Source organism: Equus caballus, chromosome 7, assembly GCF_041296265.1.
Source record: "Equus caballus isolate H_3958 breed thoroughbred chromosome 7, TB-T2T, whole genome shotgun sequence".
Classification (NCBI taxonomy): Eukaryota; Metazoa; Chordata; class Mammalia; order Perissodactyla; family Equidae; genus Equus; species Equus caballus.
Window position 1 is genome coordinate 95,625,138 of NC_091690.1, and position 18,141 is coordinate 95,643,278.

The 18,141-nt window shown below is 36.4% G+C and overlaps 1 protein-coding gene across 9 annotated transcripts in view; it reads left to right on the top strand.

Annotated features, from left to right (window-relative positions):
- Positions 1 to 18,141, top strand: part of ANO3 (anoctamin 3) — a 451,605-nt gene that overhangs the window by 425,342 nt on the left and 8,122 nt on the right. For all 9 annotated transcript variants that reach the window (XR_011440741.1, XM_070273456.1, XM_070273457.1 and 6 more), the window contains 6 exons: positions 2,317 to 2,414; positions 5,087 to 5,220; positions 6,106 to 6,258; positions 9,635 to 9,782; positions 13,913 to 13,993; positions 14,172 to 14,277. Coding sequence is in view for 8 of the 9 variants with exons in the window: in XM_070273456.1 (XP_070129557.1) it covers positions 2,317 to 2,414; positions 5,087 to 5,220; positions 6,106 to 6,258; positions 9,635 to 9,782; positions 13,913 to 13,993; positions 14,172 to 14,277 (720 nt within the window). In the remaining variant the exon portion in view is untranslated. The remainder of the gene's footprint in view (positions 1 to 2,316; positions 2,415 to 5,086; positions 5,221 to 6,105; positions 6,259 to 9,634; positions 9,783 to 13,912; positions 13,994 to 14,171; positions 14,278 to 18,141) is intronic.

Below are 18,141 nucleotides of genomic sequence, written 5' to 3' on the forward strand. Positions count from 1 at the left end.
GAATTTTAGAGGGTTGAAGTGCTGAATTTATCTCACAGGAATCATTATGTGAAGGGGACAGACCCACTGAAACTGCTGGATTCTTTTCTCTGCTGTATTAATCACAAAGTCATCAAGGGTCAATTTCAACAAAATTATAAATGACCCATCATCCAGCCTCCCTACTTTCTCCTACCATTGTGCAAAGTGATGCCACCACATGGTTCTGTGATGATGTTCTTTCTCCATTCCCATGTAATAATATGCTTTGCTAAGCCAGCCCTTCCAGGCGACAAATGCATTTGGTAAATAGAGCTCATCGTAGCGTCATGTAGAAGAGCAGTGGATCTGGGTGCTGGAGACCCAGGTATTCATTCCGCACTGCGAGTCAGCACTGCATGATCCTGGCAAGCTAATTTGCCTCTTTGAGTCTCTCTACAAAAATGAAGAGTTTCAGTTTGCAGCTGATGTACGATCTGCTTCTGTAGCTTTGTAATTATTCTGCCTCAGACATTCTACCAAACCCATTTATCATATATATGTGGCAATGTTCAGGGGGTCCTAAATTCATCCTAGAAAGAAAGGGCATGCTTTGATGGGAGAATTGAGACTTCACATTGCAAAAAGCACCACTGCAAACTCCTCTCTGCCTCAGATTAGAGAGTTTTAAGTTACTGAGCTGGAACTGGAAAAGCAGGCTCTTTGTGTCCTAATTATTTGTTCCCTTTGAAGTCCCACTGGTCCCAATTTGATAGAAATAGAAACTGGATCAAAGCTATAGAGACTGTCATCCTTATGAGCAGGACATGAACCCATTTCCAAAGAAACAGACCCACACTTTCCTACCCAAATGTCTTCTATAATGCAAAATTTTCAAGCAAACCCCATCGATTGCAATTTTCATTTTAATCACATTTTTGTTTGTGTATATTTCTGATGCTAATGTTTAATAAAAATCTAAAAAAGCAGAGGACAGAGAGAAGGCGAAATTGGGATCATGCTGACAAACTATTTTGTGGCATGTTTTTATTACATAAAAATACATTATAATATATGTAGATGGTTCCTCTCCAGGAGGTAGAGCTTAACACCTGCCCCCATCTTGAGAGTGGGCTAGACTTAATGACTCACTTCTAAAGAAAAGGTAGAAAAAGGGAAATGAGTAACTGTGCAGTGGGAGCACCTGGCAGACACTACAGCAACCAAGTGATGAAGGTTAATGTCACGAGTGATATCTTGTGGATATCATGTAGCCCCTGATGAGACGCGATGCAAATGACACTTCACCTCTGTGATCTGCCTCCACCCCTCAAATACGTAACCCCAGTCTAAATGTGTGAAAACACCAGACAAACCCAGACTGGGGAATTTTCCACAGGATACTTGTCCAGAAGGCCTCCAACCTGTCAAGGATATGAAAAACTGAGAAACTGTCTAGACCAGAGGAGACTGGGGAGACGTGACAAATAAATGCAATGGGGTATCCTGGATTGGGTCCTGGAGCAGAAAGAGGGTATTAATTGAAAAACTGGTGAATTATAAATAAAATCTGGAGTTTAGTTAATAGCAATATACTAATGTCAGTTTCTTAGCTTTGATAAATATACCTTGGTACTGTAAGGGGCAATGGGGAGAATTGAGTGAGAGGTGTACAGACACTCTCTGTACTATCTTTGAAAATTTTCTAATGATTTAAAATTATTCTGAGATAAAAAGGTTATTTTAAAAGAATATATTATAAACATTTTGCCATAGAATTAAAGATTTTTCTATCTCCTGATTGATAATGGATATATAGATTCCAGAACATTCATTAAATGTGATCATGCATAACACAGAGGTTGGTAGATAGTAAGTGCTCATTAAAATTTAGATTCCTTGTTATTGCTGTTATAATTTTCATCAATATTCCAATATAATTCCTGAAAACTTCCTTATCAAGTGTCCTCATACTTGTTGTTTCTTCCGTGTTCTTATTTTCTTTTTTTTTAAAGATTTTTTCTTTTCCTTTTTCTCCCCAAAGCCCCCCGGTACATAGTTGTATGTTCTTCGTTGTGGGTCCTTCTAGTTGTAGCATGTGGGACACTGCCTCAGCGTGGTTTGATGAACAGTGCCATGTCCACACCCAGGATTCGAACCAACGAAACACTGGGTCGCCTGCAGTGGGGCGCGCGAACTCAACCACTCGGCCACGGGGCCAGCCCCCGTGTTCTTATTTTCTTTATGCATTGAGATAATGTGACCTGGTTTTAGAGTTGGCTATACAGTCTGAAGGTGGGGATGTTTAAGCCAGCCCAGAAGAGCAAGATCATTATTATTATTGTTGTTCTGTTTCAGTGTCATCCTAGTGGCTGTTTGATAGACCTCTGCCTCCAGATGGGAGTGATCATGTTTTTGAAGCAAATATGGAACAACTTCATGGAACTGGGATACCCGTGAGCACTTATTTTTAAATTTGCCTTTTATATAGTTACAAAGAAGAAAGATAGAGGTAGTGTGAATAGTTGTTAAAAATTTGCACTTGGTAATCAGACAGCTGAGGGCTCAGGTCCTGCTCTGCTCCTCACTAAATGGAGGCCCGTGTGTAAGTTCATAAACCTGTCTGAGCCTCAGTTTTCACACCTCTAAGATGGGATTCACAGCTATATCCATCTCAAGAACAGTTGAAGGATTAAAGGGAATAATGGATGTGGAGTGACTGGTACTCTGTTCAACACATCAAGACACTCGTTCCTGTCCTTGAAACATCATTGATAGTCCAGGTTCTTGAGGATAAAAATAACTCTCTGGTTTCTTTCGGCTACCAAAAAACCGAGGTGATTGTTGTTTAATTAAAGAGAGCGTCCATCTGCGCTCCCCACGCCCAAAGAGAATAAAACAAAGGTAAAATCCTGGATGGGGAAGTTTTGTACTCTTTGTTACACCAAAAAAAGAAAAAAATCATTAGAACAGGATTATTGTGATAACATCAAAATAAGAGCGTTCTATTTTAACCATTTAGATAAGTTTTAACTGTCTGTGAAATGCTGACGTAGAAGGATGCTGAATGCCCACTTTTACATCTATTAAAATATATTATCCTTTAGAATACAGTGAAATACAGTGTATTTAGAATATTGTGATATGGATGCTTTGAGGCCTAATCAAGTTTAAACACATGACTATTTTAAGAAATTTCCTAATTATGAGGGAAGAACTTGCTAATTGGTGATATAAATAGCTTAGGCTTAGTCATCAAATTATACCATGCTTCTTTCTCCTTTTTGGCCCACAAATGGTATCAGGACATTTCTGAGCAGAGATCTTGGGGCTGCACAGGTGATATTAACCCTGAAATCTACTGTAAAGTATTGTGTTAAATTGCAGGCAGTCTTAGAGCGTAGACTATGAAATTACTGAGACCAAGTTCAGATTCCTTCTCTGTCCCTATAAGCTAAAGATGCTTATAATTTACTTGACCTCTCTGAGACATTATGTTTTTTTATTTGTAAAATAAGGGGTTTATAAAAATTAAATGAGGTGACCCAATGGTCTTTAAACCTTTTCAAATAACTGACAGAACATTTTGTAAAGAGATTTTATGCAGATACTCAATTTTCAAAGCAGATTAAAATCAATCTCTTCTAAATGAAGAAAGAAGAAGAATGAAGGATTGGGGAGCCCAGTCCATTCTTCATATCTCTTCCTATCCTTGGCTCACCTCTTTGAAACACGGGCTTTGGGAAAATCATATGAAAATACCTGAGGGAGTTAGGTATCCAGTGCCTAGCATAGGATCTTACATGCTGTGGGTACTTCATAAGCACTGACAAGGTGTTGTAGGGCTCATTATAGTATTAAGAATGATTCTTGTTCTCATTATCCATGGACTTCTGTATCTACCATGCACTTTGGACAGCACATTTTCACCATGGCCTTGCCCAAGTGGTCACCGTGGATTGCATATATCAAATCCCAAGGGTATTACGACACAGGACATCCTGTTGGTGTTTTTCCAATAGCTGGGCAAAGACCTTGTTGAAGAAAATCTACAGGAGTGGACCAGTCATAAAAGCAATGATTTTCAAACTTTTAAGCCATAATTCTCTTTCTTCAGGTGAAATCTTAAGCAGAACTGAAATAAATAAAATATAAACAAACAGCCCTGACTGAATTCAGAACTCCTGGCCCCTTTTTCTTCTCCACATGGAGCTTGAGAGACCATCTCCGTGGGAGGCACGTTGAAGCACTGCCTGATGCTTTGGTCCAGCTGTGGTTGTTCTTCCAACTCCCACCGAAGCTCTAGGTCCATGATAATTAAAATTTAGAGTTAGGTACTGTTCTCCAAGTCCTCTGAGATTCACCTTATCCTAGAGGTAATTTTCATCTAACTCTTAAAATAATTCATTACCCAGAAGTCCACAATATCTGCATACCAAGATGTTTCTGTGACATAATTTCAAAACTGCCCCTGGGCTAGGAAAAAGAGTATTGTTACTTCCTTTCCAAGTCTGAGAAATGGACTCAGACACAGATCCATTGCCTGAAAATTACTCTTCACTGTAGTAGCAGAACGTAATCATTAACAGTCCAACCCTTCATGTTTATAAACTCAGAAAAGTGAAGTGACTTGATAAAAGTAACACAGCTGATGCATTGCAGGTTAGGGACTAGAACTTACATCTTTTGAAACCCTATCTAGGGCTCAGTTATTGAGTGTGGAACATGATTTTACTCATGTTCAGAGAGCACAGCCCAAAAGATTTTGGGTTATAAGCAATGAAGGGCTCAGATCCAACCACAACAGGCAACATAAGTATTTTCCTCGATAGGGGTGGGGGAAGGAATCATAGAAATGGATGTTTGTTTGATCAGTATCAGGAAGCACCTAAATGTATGGGAGGATAAATTCCCAGATAAATATGTAGATGTTTATAGAGTCTGGGAAGGCTGAGGCCTGCTCCCATGCTGAACTTGGAAGTTGAGACCATGCAGATATCTCCATTTCTCAGGAATGCTTAGTGTAGTCCCAGAGTAGTTGGTGTTTTTCTTTTCTTAACACATTATAAATTGGTTACCAGTTGCTTAAGTAAGATCTCAGAAGCCCTTTGTCTGCCCTGTGATGTAGGTTGATCCAGAACTGGTGGTCACGACATAAAATTAAGCAAGAAATACAAAACGCTTCTATACCTCAGTGGGAAAATGATTGGAATCTGCAGCCCATGAATATTCACGGACTAATGGATGAGTACTTAGAAATGGGTAAGGAAGGAACCTTCTGCAGAGCTATTTGGCCTTCTTGATACTGTTTTTCTATTTCACACAGACTTTGGTTCAAGAGAGAAAACTATCTCTCTCCTTTCTGACCCCATGTGTTCTAAAACACATCTGTACCTTTATCTCAGCAGAGCTAGAGAGGATATTAAGGCAGTGCCCTTGGAAGGCTCCCACGCTTTGCCCTCCATCAGCCATCACGCTTTACCAAAATGAAGGTTTTTCTCATAGGAAAGCACTTAGCTTTTGAAGAAGTATTTTAAAGGAACAAAATAAAGTAGAACCCGTTCCTATACTAACAAATGTACCATCCTACCCAAATACAGCAATAATTCTTTCTGACAATGAACCTTTGCACAGACTCAGTCTGAGTTTTGGCTTCTTTGAGAAACTTGCTTAATTATATTAAAAAAAATGAAGATTCCCATTCCAACTGTTAAAATCTGCTGTGTGTTGTCCTGACATTTGCTTTTTCTCCACCTTCAGTTTCCTCATCTATTAAAAGAGAGGGCAACATTAGGTCTCTTGGTCCCTTCCAGAGCTAGGCATTTTTCTTCACGGCCTCCTCTTTGACTTCTTGTTTCTTTACTCTTCCTTCATGCTGCCACCATGGTATAGAGGGGAAAGCACAGGGACGTTCCATCTATTGAGATCTGAGTGTGAATGCAGGTTTTATAATTTTCTAGCAATCTACCCTTTAGCAAGTTTACTGAATGTGTATGAGCTATGGTTTCCTCTACTGTAAAATAGGATACACGTTTTTACCTTTAGGGATGCTGGAAAGCTTAAGGGTGATTTATATAAAACACCAAGAAGGTACTCAGTAAGTGATGCAGTTGATAGCACTAATTTTCCCACGCTCTCCCTTTGCAGTCTTGCAGTTTGGTTTTACCACCATCTTTGTTGCCGCTTTCCCTCTGGCTCCTCTTTTGGCTTTGTTAAACAATATCATTGAGCTCAGACTGGATGCATACAAATTTGTCACCCAGTGGCGGAGGCCTCTGCCAGCCCGAGCAACTAACATAGGTAAGATTCAGAAATTCAGTGGTTTTTGCATTGCTGAGGCCAACAGTGGGCTTGATCTTGCTCAGCACCATGTGGGTTTCCATTGCCGGGCTCCCTTCCAGCCATAACAAAGCTGAGCAGTTTTAGTCATCAAAAGGAGGAAATGAACACTAACTTAGCTGAGAGTAGATTCATACTAAACATGCTATTTCATAAACTTCTTTGTAACTAAAAATGATCTCATGTGTATCTTTCCATGTTAATAAATACAGCTCTGCCTCGTTCTTTATAATTGCTACACATATTTCTGTTATATGTTGTACGACATTTAAAAACAATCAGTCCTCTAACTAGGGATGTTTGGATTGCTTCAGTTCTTCACTGTTATAAACAACACTTAGGTGAACATCTTCATACATACTTTGTCTGATTATTCCTCAAGATAAATTCCTGGGATGGAGCTCCTGTGTCAAAGAGCATGTACATTTAAAATTTTGATAATTTTTCAACATGTTCTCCAGAAATATTGTGCCAATTTGTACTCCCACCCTAAGTGAATGGATGCCCATTTCTCCATTTCCTCCACCACTCCAGGTATAAGAAGGGGTTTTTGGCTTTTTTGGGTTTTTTTTGTGTGTGTGTGTGTGTGTTATTGTTCCATCCTCAACAATCTGAGGAAGAAAAAATGATATCTTGTTATATTTACTTGCATTTTTATAACTATGAGATTAAATATACATAAATATATTTGTATTTCTTCTTTACTAATTGTGTTTATCCCCTTGGCCATTATATCTGATTTGGTCATCTTTATCTCATATTAAGAATATTAACCTTTGCTATACAGGTTGTAGACATTTTCAAATACTGGTTTGTGTCACGAATAAGGTTTTAAAATGTGTGTATAATCAAATTGATATATCTCTCTTATAGTTGCTATTATTTATGGCATTCTTAGAAAGTTCCTTTAGAACTCATGAGTTTTCACCCATTGTTTTAATTCTTCTTTCATATTTTAGATGTATGTGTGCTGTTTAGTTTTTGTTTGTTTGTTGGCATTTTATGATTTTATTTAAATGGTTGATCTATTTGGAATTTGTTGTTAATAAAGGGGTTGAAATTAAGACCTAGCTTTTTTTTCCTAGTGGATAACCAATTGTCCCAAACCATTTATTAAATAAATCCATCTTTTTTTAAACTTATTTGAAATATCTCTGTTAGCTTATACTAAATTCTATATAAACTTAGGTGTATTTCTAGAGTCTTCATTTATCCTATTGACATGACTACTTATTCTTGGCATACTGTTTGCTGTAGTTTTATAATAGAAATTCTAAGTATATGGAAACACAAATACATAATTTTTCTTTTCTTTTTTGGGAATTTTCTGGCTCATATTGCAAGATTACCTTTTCAGTTAATTTTACTCACTTAGATGTATTCCATAACCAACAAAGTCTATTTAAAATATACTAACCTGTAAAGATTTAATGCCATTCAACTTGAGTTCTCATTTTTTGAAGGAATAAAATTATGGCTGTTATTTAATCTGGATATATTTATTATTTCATTATTTAAATAATGTAAACACATTAAAGAAAATCTAGAAAATAAATAAAAAAAAAAAGGTCCCATTACAGCTTTAGATAGTGGTTAGTGCACCTTCCAATGCATAGATTATTACTTTTTCAACTTTGCAGGATTGCCTTGTTCAAACCAGCAACACAAGGGTATCAAATCAACAATCCTTCTCCCCTTTCCCTTTCCCTTCCACCACAGGAAGTCGATGGTATCAATTAGGCATGTGTCCTTTGTCAATGTTCTTCTTGTTCATACAAGAATACAAAAAAATATTTATGCACATATATAGGATCCTCCAACTCAAAACACATTGGTATAATTCATTTTAATAGAGTAGTAATATTCATAGTATGGATATACCATAAATTTATAGTCATTAACTTAACTTCCCCACTACACGCAGGAATAACCATACATAAATATAGCTATAGATAAATATAGATATAGACATAAATATATATATATCTAGTATCAATATATGGGTATATTCAGTGTATCTGTAGTATAGATTGCAGAAAGTAGGCCTACTGCATTAAAATGTATTCATATTTTAATTTTAAAAGATATCAGGTTAATTACCACAAATGTTGTAACAAGTCATACTTCAAACAGCTATGTACAAGAGTTTCTGTTTCCATAACCCCTAAATAGCTCTGGATGGTATAAGACTTTCAAATCTTCAACAGCCTGGTAGATTAAAAAAAACTTAGTTTTTGAAGGACATTTCTCTGATTGCTAGTGATTGAAAACTTTTTAATATATTTATTGGCTATTTGCATTTCCATTGCAAATTGCTCATTTGTATTCTTTGCCCATTTTTCTCTTGGGTGGTTTACCTTATTAAAATTTTAGGACATTTTGTTTGTTATGTATAATAACCCTTTGTCTGTTTTTTTTGAAGCAAATATTTTCTCCCTGGCTCTTGTTTCTTTTAACTGAATATCATTACTCTTGTAAAAGTAAATGTTAAATTTTGATGGGCTCAAATATTGTTTTTTTAGTGAATTCTGACTTCTTGTCTTATGATCTTTCCCACTAGTAAATGTTAATGTCTTTTTTATTTTTGCTTTTTTCAATACAACTCAATGTAGCCACATTATGAAGATTTTCAAAAACAAAGAAGGTTGGGGGAGGGGAGTTGCAGGCTTATCAATCACCTGTAGCACTTTTGCTTATTCCTTTCCAGGACTTTCTTTTTTCATATAGATATTTTTAAAGCCAATTTTAGTCCTATTTGAAACATCAGTTTTGACTGTAGTCAATGGTATGTTAATACTATATACAATTTCAAAGCCTTTTTGTGTGTCTGTATGATACCAGATTGGCCTCTTAAGAAGCAGAAAACATCAACTAGAGATTTGCAGGTCTTAAAACCAAACTAGTTTTACTTTTTTGTATTTTACTTTAAAAAGGTGCTTGACAAAGATGAAGGCAAAACCTATAGTGAATATAGATATTTCACATTTTACACAGTGATGCAGAACTTGGAAATTTTTTGTTGTTTGTATTACCTCAGCAAGTTCTGCATGTTAGGCTTTGAAGAATCTTAAGCAACTGCGCCATGTCTCATCATTACAGATATGAATCAATTCTTATGAGATTTTAATGTTCAGATCTCTCTAGATGGGGTCTGCCGTCCCTCTGTGGAAAAGTACTCGATGGCTGTAATATCTATAGTGAGATGCTACACTGAGAAAGTAAATAATGGACAGAGCTGTGGTTCCAATATTAGTAAAACATTCTTTCCAGAATAAGATTGATTTGAAGGTTTTAATTTTTCCATTTTATTCACTATCTTTAATCTTTCTCCTTCTAGGTATCTGGTATGGAATTCTTGAAGGAATTGGTATATTGGCTGTGATCACCAATGCCTTTGTAATTGCTATTACATCTGATTACATCCCACGTTTTGTCTATGAATACAAATATGGCCCCTGTGCAAATCATCTTGGAGATGGTGAAAAGTGAGGTTGAAATTTAGACATTTTCCTGATACATTTTGTTTGTAATTAAAATGGGAACTTATTGGGAAGCTTTGTTCTGTGACTATTAAGGGCAATGTTTCTGATCATTGCATTTATAATGTTTGTTGGATGAAATCAAGCGGGATAAAAAGGGTGACAGTGTTTTTTACAGCAAATAATTTTAGAGTCTCTCTCTGTTTTTACTTGTAAATGCATCACTGGTATCAAAATGTTAAAAACATTATAATGTGTGTAGAAGTCAAATTTAGAACTGGAAGTGAACTTAGAAATCATCCAGTACAGTCTTATGACTCTACAGATGGGGACATTGAGGCCCACGCTAGTTAATCAAATTACTGAAAGGAATAAAGCTAGTTTGTAAGGAGAAACAGGATGTGAAGGTACTGTCAGCTATATCACTAGAGATTTTTCAAAAGGAATTTACAGCTAGGTATTTTAAGGTACAGAAAATGTTCCTAGACCTGTTTTCTTCTTCTTGTTAAAATTTAAATCCACATTTTAGAGCAGGGTTTCTCAACCTCTGCACTATTGACATTTTAGACCAAATAATTTTGTATTTGGCGGAGTACGTGTCGTGTGTAGTGTAGGACGTTTAGCAGCATTGCTGGCCTCTATCTGGTAGATACCAATAGCAACCTCCCTACTCCCCAAGTTGTGACAACCAAAATTGTGTCCAGACTTTGTCAAATATCCCCTAGGGGACAAAATCACCCAGTTTAGAACCATGCTTTAGGAGATACGGATTTTTCATATCTTTCCTTCTTGAAAGCAGGTATTAGGGAAGAATGCAAGAAAGCCCTGGACTTGGGGAACAGCGAGAAATTGGAGTTTTAGCTGGAGATTAGCCTTTGGTGTGGAAGTAGTGACAGGAGAAGCTGCATCTCCTGCCCTCGGGAGCAGCTTTGGGCGTGTATCTTATCCCATGCAGGACACATGCCCCGGGTTTAGGATGAAATCAGCCCTTAGCTCTGCCAATGAACTGGTGTTTTCTCGGAACACTGAAACGCTTTTCTGAACACAAACGTCTCAACCTTTCAGACAGTCAAGAAAAGCATGCGATTGATTTTATATTTTGGAGTCTAGTCAGGGGATTTTAACTTGAAGTCCAACACCCTGGGATCTAGTTCTAACTTAGCCTTTTACTAAATGACTAATCATCAATCTGGACCTACGATTAAGAAATGGGGTCTAAGGTAACATTTTATGCACTATTTACAAAACAGTATATATATATAAGTAAAGGGGTTTAGTATTCAAAGTGAAAAACCTAAACAGTCCCTTTTTTCTGAATATAAATGATCTAGAAGCAGATTTTAAGGGTTTAAAATACGTAGGCATGTTTGGCAGCCCTCTGCCTTAAAGCATTATTTGCTGGTGTCTCTGCTGCCACCTGGTGGCAGATCATAATAGGATTGGTTGGTACCTGCTCTGTTTACATTTCAGGTCCTGCCTTTCATGCACCTGTCCTCAGCTCCTTATTCAGTGACTAGTGATGTAGAATAATGTCAAGAAGAGATATAGAGGGCTTATGTGAGGTTGAAACAACACATTCATAGGGGCATCCTGTTTAATTTTTTCCAGGTTTGCTTCGCAGCTAAACTGGAGTAGATTCGTACAGATAGGAGAATTTCACAGCAAGGTGGCAAAAGGACGAGATGGCAATGGAAGGGAGGGTATTGGCGAGAGAGCAGTTGAAATGATAAATTGTGAGGTCTGGGATGGATGGGAAGGGAGTGAAGCCGGTGTGTCCCTGCACTGGAGAATCCAGGGTTTAGGTGAGACAGTTGTGGATTTGAATCCAGGTTCTAAGAACGGTTTGTCCTGGGGCAGTGGTTCTCGGTGGTGGTCTGCAGGACTCCTTCAGAGTCCAGGAGGTCAATGCTATTTCCACAATAATACTAAGATATTATTTGCTTTTTTCACCATGTTAACATTTCCACAGATGGTGCAAAAGCAATTGTGGATAAAATTTTCTGGTTTTGCATAACTCAAGGCAGTGGCACCAAAAAGTACTAGTATTGATTGTATTCCTCACTATATAATCACCATTTTTAAAATGCCAGTAAGGAATTTCAGAATGTCCTTGATGAAACAGTAATAATTATTAATTTTATTGAGTCTCCACCCTTGAATGATTGTCTTTTCAATATTCTATTTGATAAAATACAAAATGTGCATAAAGTATTTTACTGTATGCTGAAGTATGATGGTGTTACAAAGAAAAGCACTATGTGCTTGTTGGATTTGCAAAGTAAGCAAACTTTTTTTTATCATGAAATAAGGATTGCCAAACTATGATTATTCAGACTTGGGTGTTTAGCAGACACTCTTTTATTAAAATGCACAAAACTAGCTTGTCATTTTAAGGAAAATAATTGATGGTATTTGTTGCCATTAATAAAGTTCAAGGTTTGAAGTGAAAATTAGAATTTTGGATGACTTTATCTACCACTGTGAGCTTAAAAGTTTCTTAGTACTTACAAATTTCTTTTTCTGATAAAAATCAATGGAGATATTAATGAGTGTGATTTTTCATAGTCTGTAGTAGAAGTGTATCAATATTTGGAAGATCTGCATAATTCAGGGAAAATATCTTCCAAATGACCCATATTTGATGTCACAAAATCATGCATGGGTAAAGATGAATTCGAAGTACAAGATAGACCAACAGATTTTAATGTAAAATCCATATGAAAATTTCATTGATACTTTAAGATTCTCCCACATTGCAACTAAATTTTAAGAAATGACCACATGTACAGCTTTGGTGTAATATCAAAGAAAAATATCAACAATTATCTGAAATGCTATGAAAATAGTCCTCCTTTTCTCAACTACTTATCTGTGTGAGGCCAGATTCTCTACTTACTCTTCAACCAGAACAGCATGTTGCGTCAGGTTTAACGCAGAATCCGTGTGAGAATCTAGCTTTCTCCTGTTAAGACAGGTACCAAAGGGATTTGCAAACAGGTACAACAATGTCATTCTTCTCACTATATTTTTTTCTTTTGGAAAATCTCGATATTTTTCTTAAAAATGAGTTATTTATGTTAACTTATACTGGATTTGGTAGTTATTTTAAATGGATTAATAGATAAATATTTTCTAAATTTCTCAGTTTTAATTTCTAATATGTTATTTTTTTTTTTTTTTTTTTTTGAGGAAGATTAGCCCTGGGCTAACATCTGCTGCCAATCCTCCTCTTTTTTGCTGAGGAAGACTGGCCCTGAGCTAACATCTGTGCCCATCTTCCTCTACTTTATATGTGGGACGCCTACCACAACATGGCTTGCCAAGCGGTGCCATGTCCACACCCGGGATCCGAACCGGTGAACCCCGGGCCTCCGAAGCAGAATGTGCGAACTTAACTGCTGTGCCACCAGGCTGGCCCTTCTAATATGTTAAATTTTAGTGGATATACCCATACACAAAAACCTCAATAATTTTTAAAAATATACATAGTAACTGGGATCAAAAATTCGGGGAATTTTAGGCCTAAAGAAAGTTATTTAGTCTCTATAAACCTTAGTTCTTTAATCTGTATGATGAAGATAATGATATATATGTTCTAAGGTTATTGTAAAAGTTAACCCTGACCACTGTTTAATACCTAACCATCAGGATAGGAATTTTTATCTGTTTTGCTCATTGTTGAATATCAAGGCATCTAAAATTTTTCTAACAAATCGATAGGTCCTCAAAAAATACATATTGAACAAGTTAATAAATCACAAATAAACAAGTTTATTGATTGGCTCCTTAATTATAATTAATCACATAACATTATATGCATGTACATCTATGGAACATATATTTATAGGGTTTTAATGCATAGGAAGTAATTACCACAATGCCTAGTGTATGGTATACACTTAAATGTAAGGGCGAGGCAGGACTATTGGGGGAAAGTAGAGGACGAGAGCCTGTCTCAGCAAGCTCCAAGGACAGACGTAGTGGACATTAGGGAATAGAATCGGAGAGCTGGGTTGCTAGGAGTTAACTAGCATGAAAGGAATAATGGCCCTTATTAAATCCTGTCATTTGTGACAAAGAAATTGGACTAGAAATTTATGAATCTCTGAATCACTGGTACTTTTCTTTTCTCCCAGCTGTTTGAAGGGCTATGTCAACAACAGCCTATCCTTCTTTGACCTGAGTGAGCTTGGGATGGGGAAATCAGGTTATTGCAGGTACTTCCTTATGAATTATTGTTATCTTTTCTTCTTGCTTCACTCTTCCATCTCCTCCCTTCAACATGTAAATGAGCCCATTTAACCTGTCATTTTGGAATTTGGGGAAATCAAGAACATTTGGGGCCTCCACACTTTGGTCTCTGCACTTCAAATTCTTTGTTTTCGTGGACTTTAGGTACCGAGACTACAGAGGTCCCCCTTGGAGTTCCAAACCGTATGAGTTCACCTTACAGTACTGGCACATCCTCGCTGCTCGACTGGCGTTCATCATCGTGTTTGAGGTTAGTCACGGGCGAGGAGAATCGCTGTAGGCAACCACTTTTAAACTGACGTGTTAGTTGCCTCTTTGAAGACTTCCAAAGAAGACTTGAGTATATCCCAGTGAAAGGTTCGGGTGTAATGACACAGCTATAAAAAGTGCAAAAAGCAAGAGCTGGAAAATGGAAGAAGGTAGATTAGTGGGTATTTATACCAGAAAACTAGGATGAAAGAAGCTCCTCATAGTTGAACTGAAAACTTAGTTTGAGCCTCCTAGTAACCAAATTTAGAAAGGAAAGGATGGTTATCACCTGATAGAGGAATCCATATCTATTAATCAGGATAGAGAACCTTATTTTCTGAACAATCAACTCTAATTACAGTCAGTCGCGTGTATTTGTACACGAGACATTGCATAATTCAACAAACTATGCCTGAGAACACTGATAAAAAGTGCATAGATTTTGATTATCAGAGTCATGCAATAATATTAGATTAGTTCTGAGAAGAAATTTTAAGAGATGCTACAGTTTTATTTCCTGGCCTAGCATATAACCAGCTTGGTACCATGAAGAACTTACCACGGAATATATTGAGTATCTATTCTCTAAGGTACCACTTAGGATCTATGGAAAAACTTTAAATGCATCTGTTTCCTATGGCCAAAATTACACAGAAACAAAGATTACCATATGTAAGACTTCTGGAAAAAGTCTTTTTTTTTCTTTGAGGAGATTAGCCCTGAGCTAACATCTGCCACCAATCCTCCGCTTTTTGCTGAGGAAGATTGACCCTGAGCTAACATCTGTGCCCATCTTCCTCTACTTTATTTGTGGGACACTTACCACAGCATGGCTTGACAAGCAGTGCGTAGGTCCAGGTCCAGGATCCAAACTGGCGAACCCCGTGCCACCGAAGCAGAGCAGGCATCCTTACCTGCCTTTTTAAAGGCACCTGTTCCTCCTAAGTGCTCTCCAAAAAGTGCTTCAAATTTTGTAAGGAAATGTCCTTCATGTGTAAAGTGAAATGCTTTCCTCTAAGGTTTAATCCAGGACTAAATTCTATCACTTAATAACTGTATGGGCCTATAAAAATGTCTTCTGATGACGTGTGAGTTTTTGCTTTATTACAGGTGGCATAAGAGTTTAACCTTGTTTCCAATCCAGTGATTCTAAAAAGTCTTTTTTTATTGTGTGTGTGTGTTTTTAATGTACACTATTTTCTTATTCTTCACCTTCTTTTGGAACTCAGATTTACAGACTGAGTTAATCAGATGCCTTAGTTCACAGCATCCTGTCATCGTGGAGCCATCTGATTCCTTCTTTGTTCTTTTCCTCTTAATTTGCATTACTAACTCCATCACCTATCCACTCCAAATGCACCCACTTTCTTTTCTTCAAGGGGATTTTTCCACTTGTTTATTTAGATATATGTTTGTTTATAAAAATACATATATACTATTATTTTGAGTGTTTTTTTCAAAATTATTTCAAAGGTATCATGTAATAACTCACTTTTATCTCTTCTTCATTTTACTTTTTTAGATCTAGAGAGCGGTCTATCTGTGAGGTCTATCCATCTTTAGATAATTTCTTTTATCTACTTATGGTATTTCATCAAATTTAAATACCATATTCCCCGATGGATGGATACTTAGGCCTGCAACAATTCTCTCTACCTCAATAAATCTCCTCTTAAGAATTTTGGACATGTTACCTTGTAAACGCATTTAAGAGTTTTTCAGGAATATTATACTCAGGTGTGGAATTGTTAGCGTATATGCATACGCAGTTTCGTGGCATACTGACAGATTGCTCTCCAAAATTCCCTTAGATTTTCACCAGATTTTCATATCATCTGAATTTCTAATATTTTCCATTGGATAAGAGTAAGGTAATATTTTACCTTAATTTTTTTTGTTTTAATCTGTTTGCTAATGACATTGACCATCATTTTTAGAACTAGAAAGCCATTTTGGTTTCCTTTTCTGTAAATTTATAAACTTGATCCATTTTTAGTTGAATTTCCAGTTTATTGTTGCCAAATTTCAAGATCTCCTTATATATTCTACATACTAGCTAGTTAAAATTCTACATATTCACTAATTATAAACATAGATATCTTTTCCATGTCCATGACCTGTTAATTTTCTCTGTAAACAGATAATGTTTAATTTTAATGTAGTCAAGCCCATCATTGTTTTCCTTTTATGGTTTGTGTTTATTTTTTGTAGTTTATTTAGGAAATTTTTCTCAGTATTCAATTCAAAAAGATATTCTACTACATTTTTTACAAAATTTTATAGTCTTACCTATCACATGTCTTTAAGATATCTGGAGTTTTTATAGAGTCTGAAGGTAAAGCTTGTTTTCCTTGTTCTCCATAGAGTGAGGTAATTTCTGTATCACTATTTGCTAATCAATCTATTGTTTATCCACTGAGTTGTGAATCCATTTCAGTAATATTCCCACTTCCTGTGCATGCATGGGTGTATCCCAGCCTCAAGATTCTGATTCATTTCTCCATTTGTTTGTTCCTCGGTCACCGTCACGCTATTTAAATGCTGTGCTTTGTAATATTGTACATCTTCATATCTGATAAAGCAAGCCACTACCTGCTCCTGCCACATTTGCTCTTATTTTTTAAAATTGCCTCAGGGATTTGGAGTTATTAATCATGTAAATTTTAGAAGCCGTTTTCAAGTTTCTGCAAATATCATGCAAGGATTTTGGTTGGAATTACATTTGTAAGAATCAAATTTTGACTTATTTACAAAATATATGCTGTTTCATTAATGAACACGGAATTTATTTAAATCATTCTTGTATCCTCTAATAGAATTTTAAAATATTCTCCTTCTTGTTTGTTCCTTTTTATTTCTAGAAACTTTGTAGATATTTTGTTACTGTTATGAACACTATCTTATCCTCCATTATACATTTTGCTTGATTTTTGCTCATGTGCTGGAACGCTAGTGGTCCTTCTAAGATGAGCTTAATTCCTTGTTTAAGTCTCTTACTGGTTCTAATATTCTGTCAAATCTGTTGGGTTGTCTTTTCAAATGATAATACCAGGTGCAGATAATGGCAGTTTTGTTGCTTCACGTCCAGGGTTTATGCCTCATTTCTTTTGCTTGCCCTTTTCTGTTGCTGGAAATTTATGTGTGGTGTCCAGCAGCAGTGCTGTGAGTAACTGTGGCTTCTTTCCAACTTTAGTGGAAATACTTCTGATTTTTTTCCTTTAAGTTTGATGTTTGCTATAGGTTTTTCATTTAAGATAAATTCTATCAGTTTAAGAAAATTGTCATGTGTTACTTGTTATAAAAGTGTTTTGATAAATGGGTATTAAATTTTAGATTTTTAATAAACAGATTTCCTCTTTACTATTGAACTATCCCTGCATCTCTCTCTGTGTGAATCAGTTTATAGGGTCATTTATTACCATCGCTTAGGACTTGGCGCGTATTCTTTACTAATTTAAATTGTAAGGAATGTTTTAAATTTTTATTTCTGTACTCTTGAGACACATTGCTGGACATTTCTATGAATATCAAATATCTGGTCAGGAAAGAAGCTCCTGATCTGCTTTTCTACAAGAAAATAAGAACTGCTTCATAATAATTAGGAGGTGATATTTCAGTATGCTTATACTGTGCCACGCTCTCCTTTAAGCCCTTCACATATATTTACTCATTTAGTCCTCGTGCCAACCTTTAAGAGATTGTATTATTGCCACTATTTTAGAGAAGAGACACAGAGAACGTAGGTGAATTGCATAAGGTTACCCAGCTAGTGACTGTCAGAGCAGGGGTCAGACATAGGCAGTCTCATTCAGCATGTGTACTTTTAACCACTGGCATATTCCCTCTTGATTTTTGTTCCTGCTTG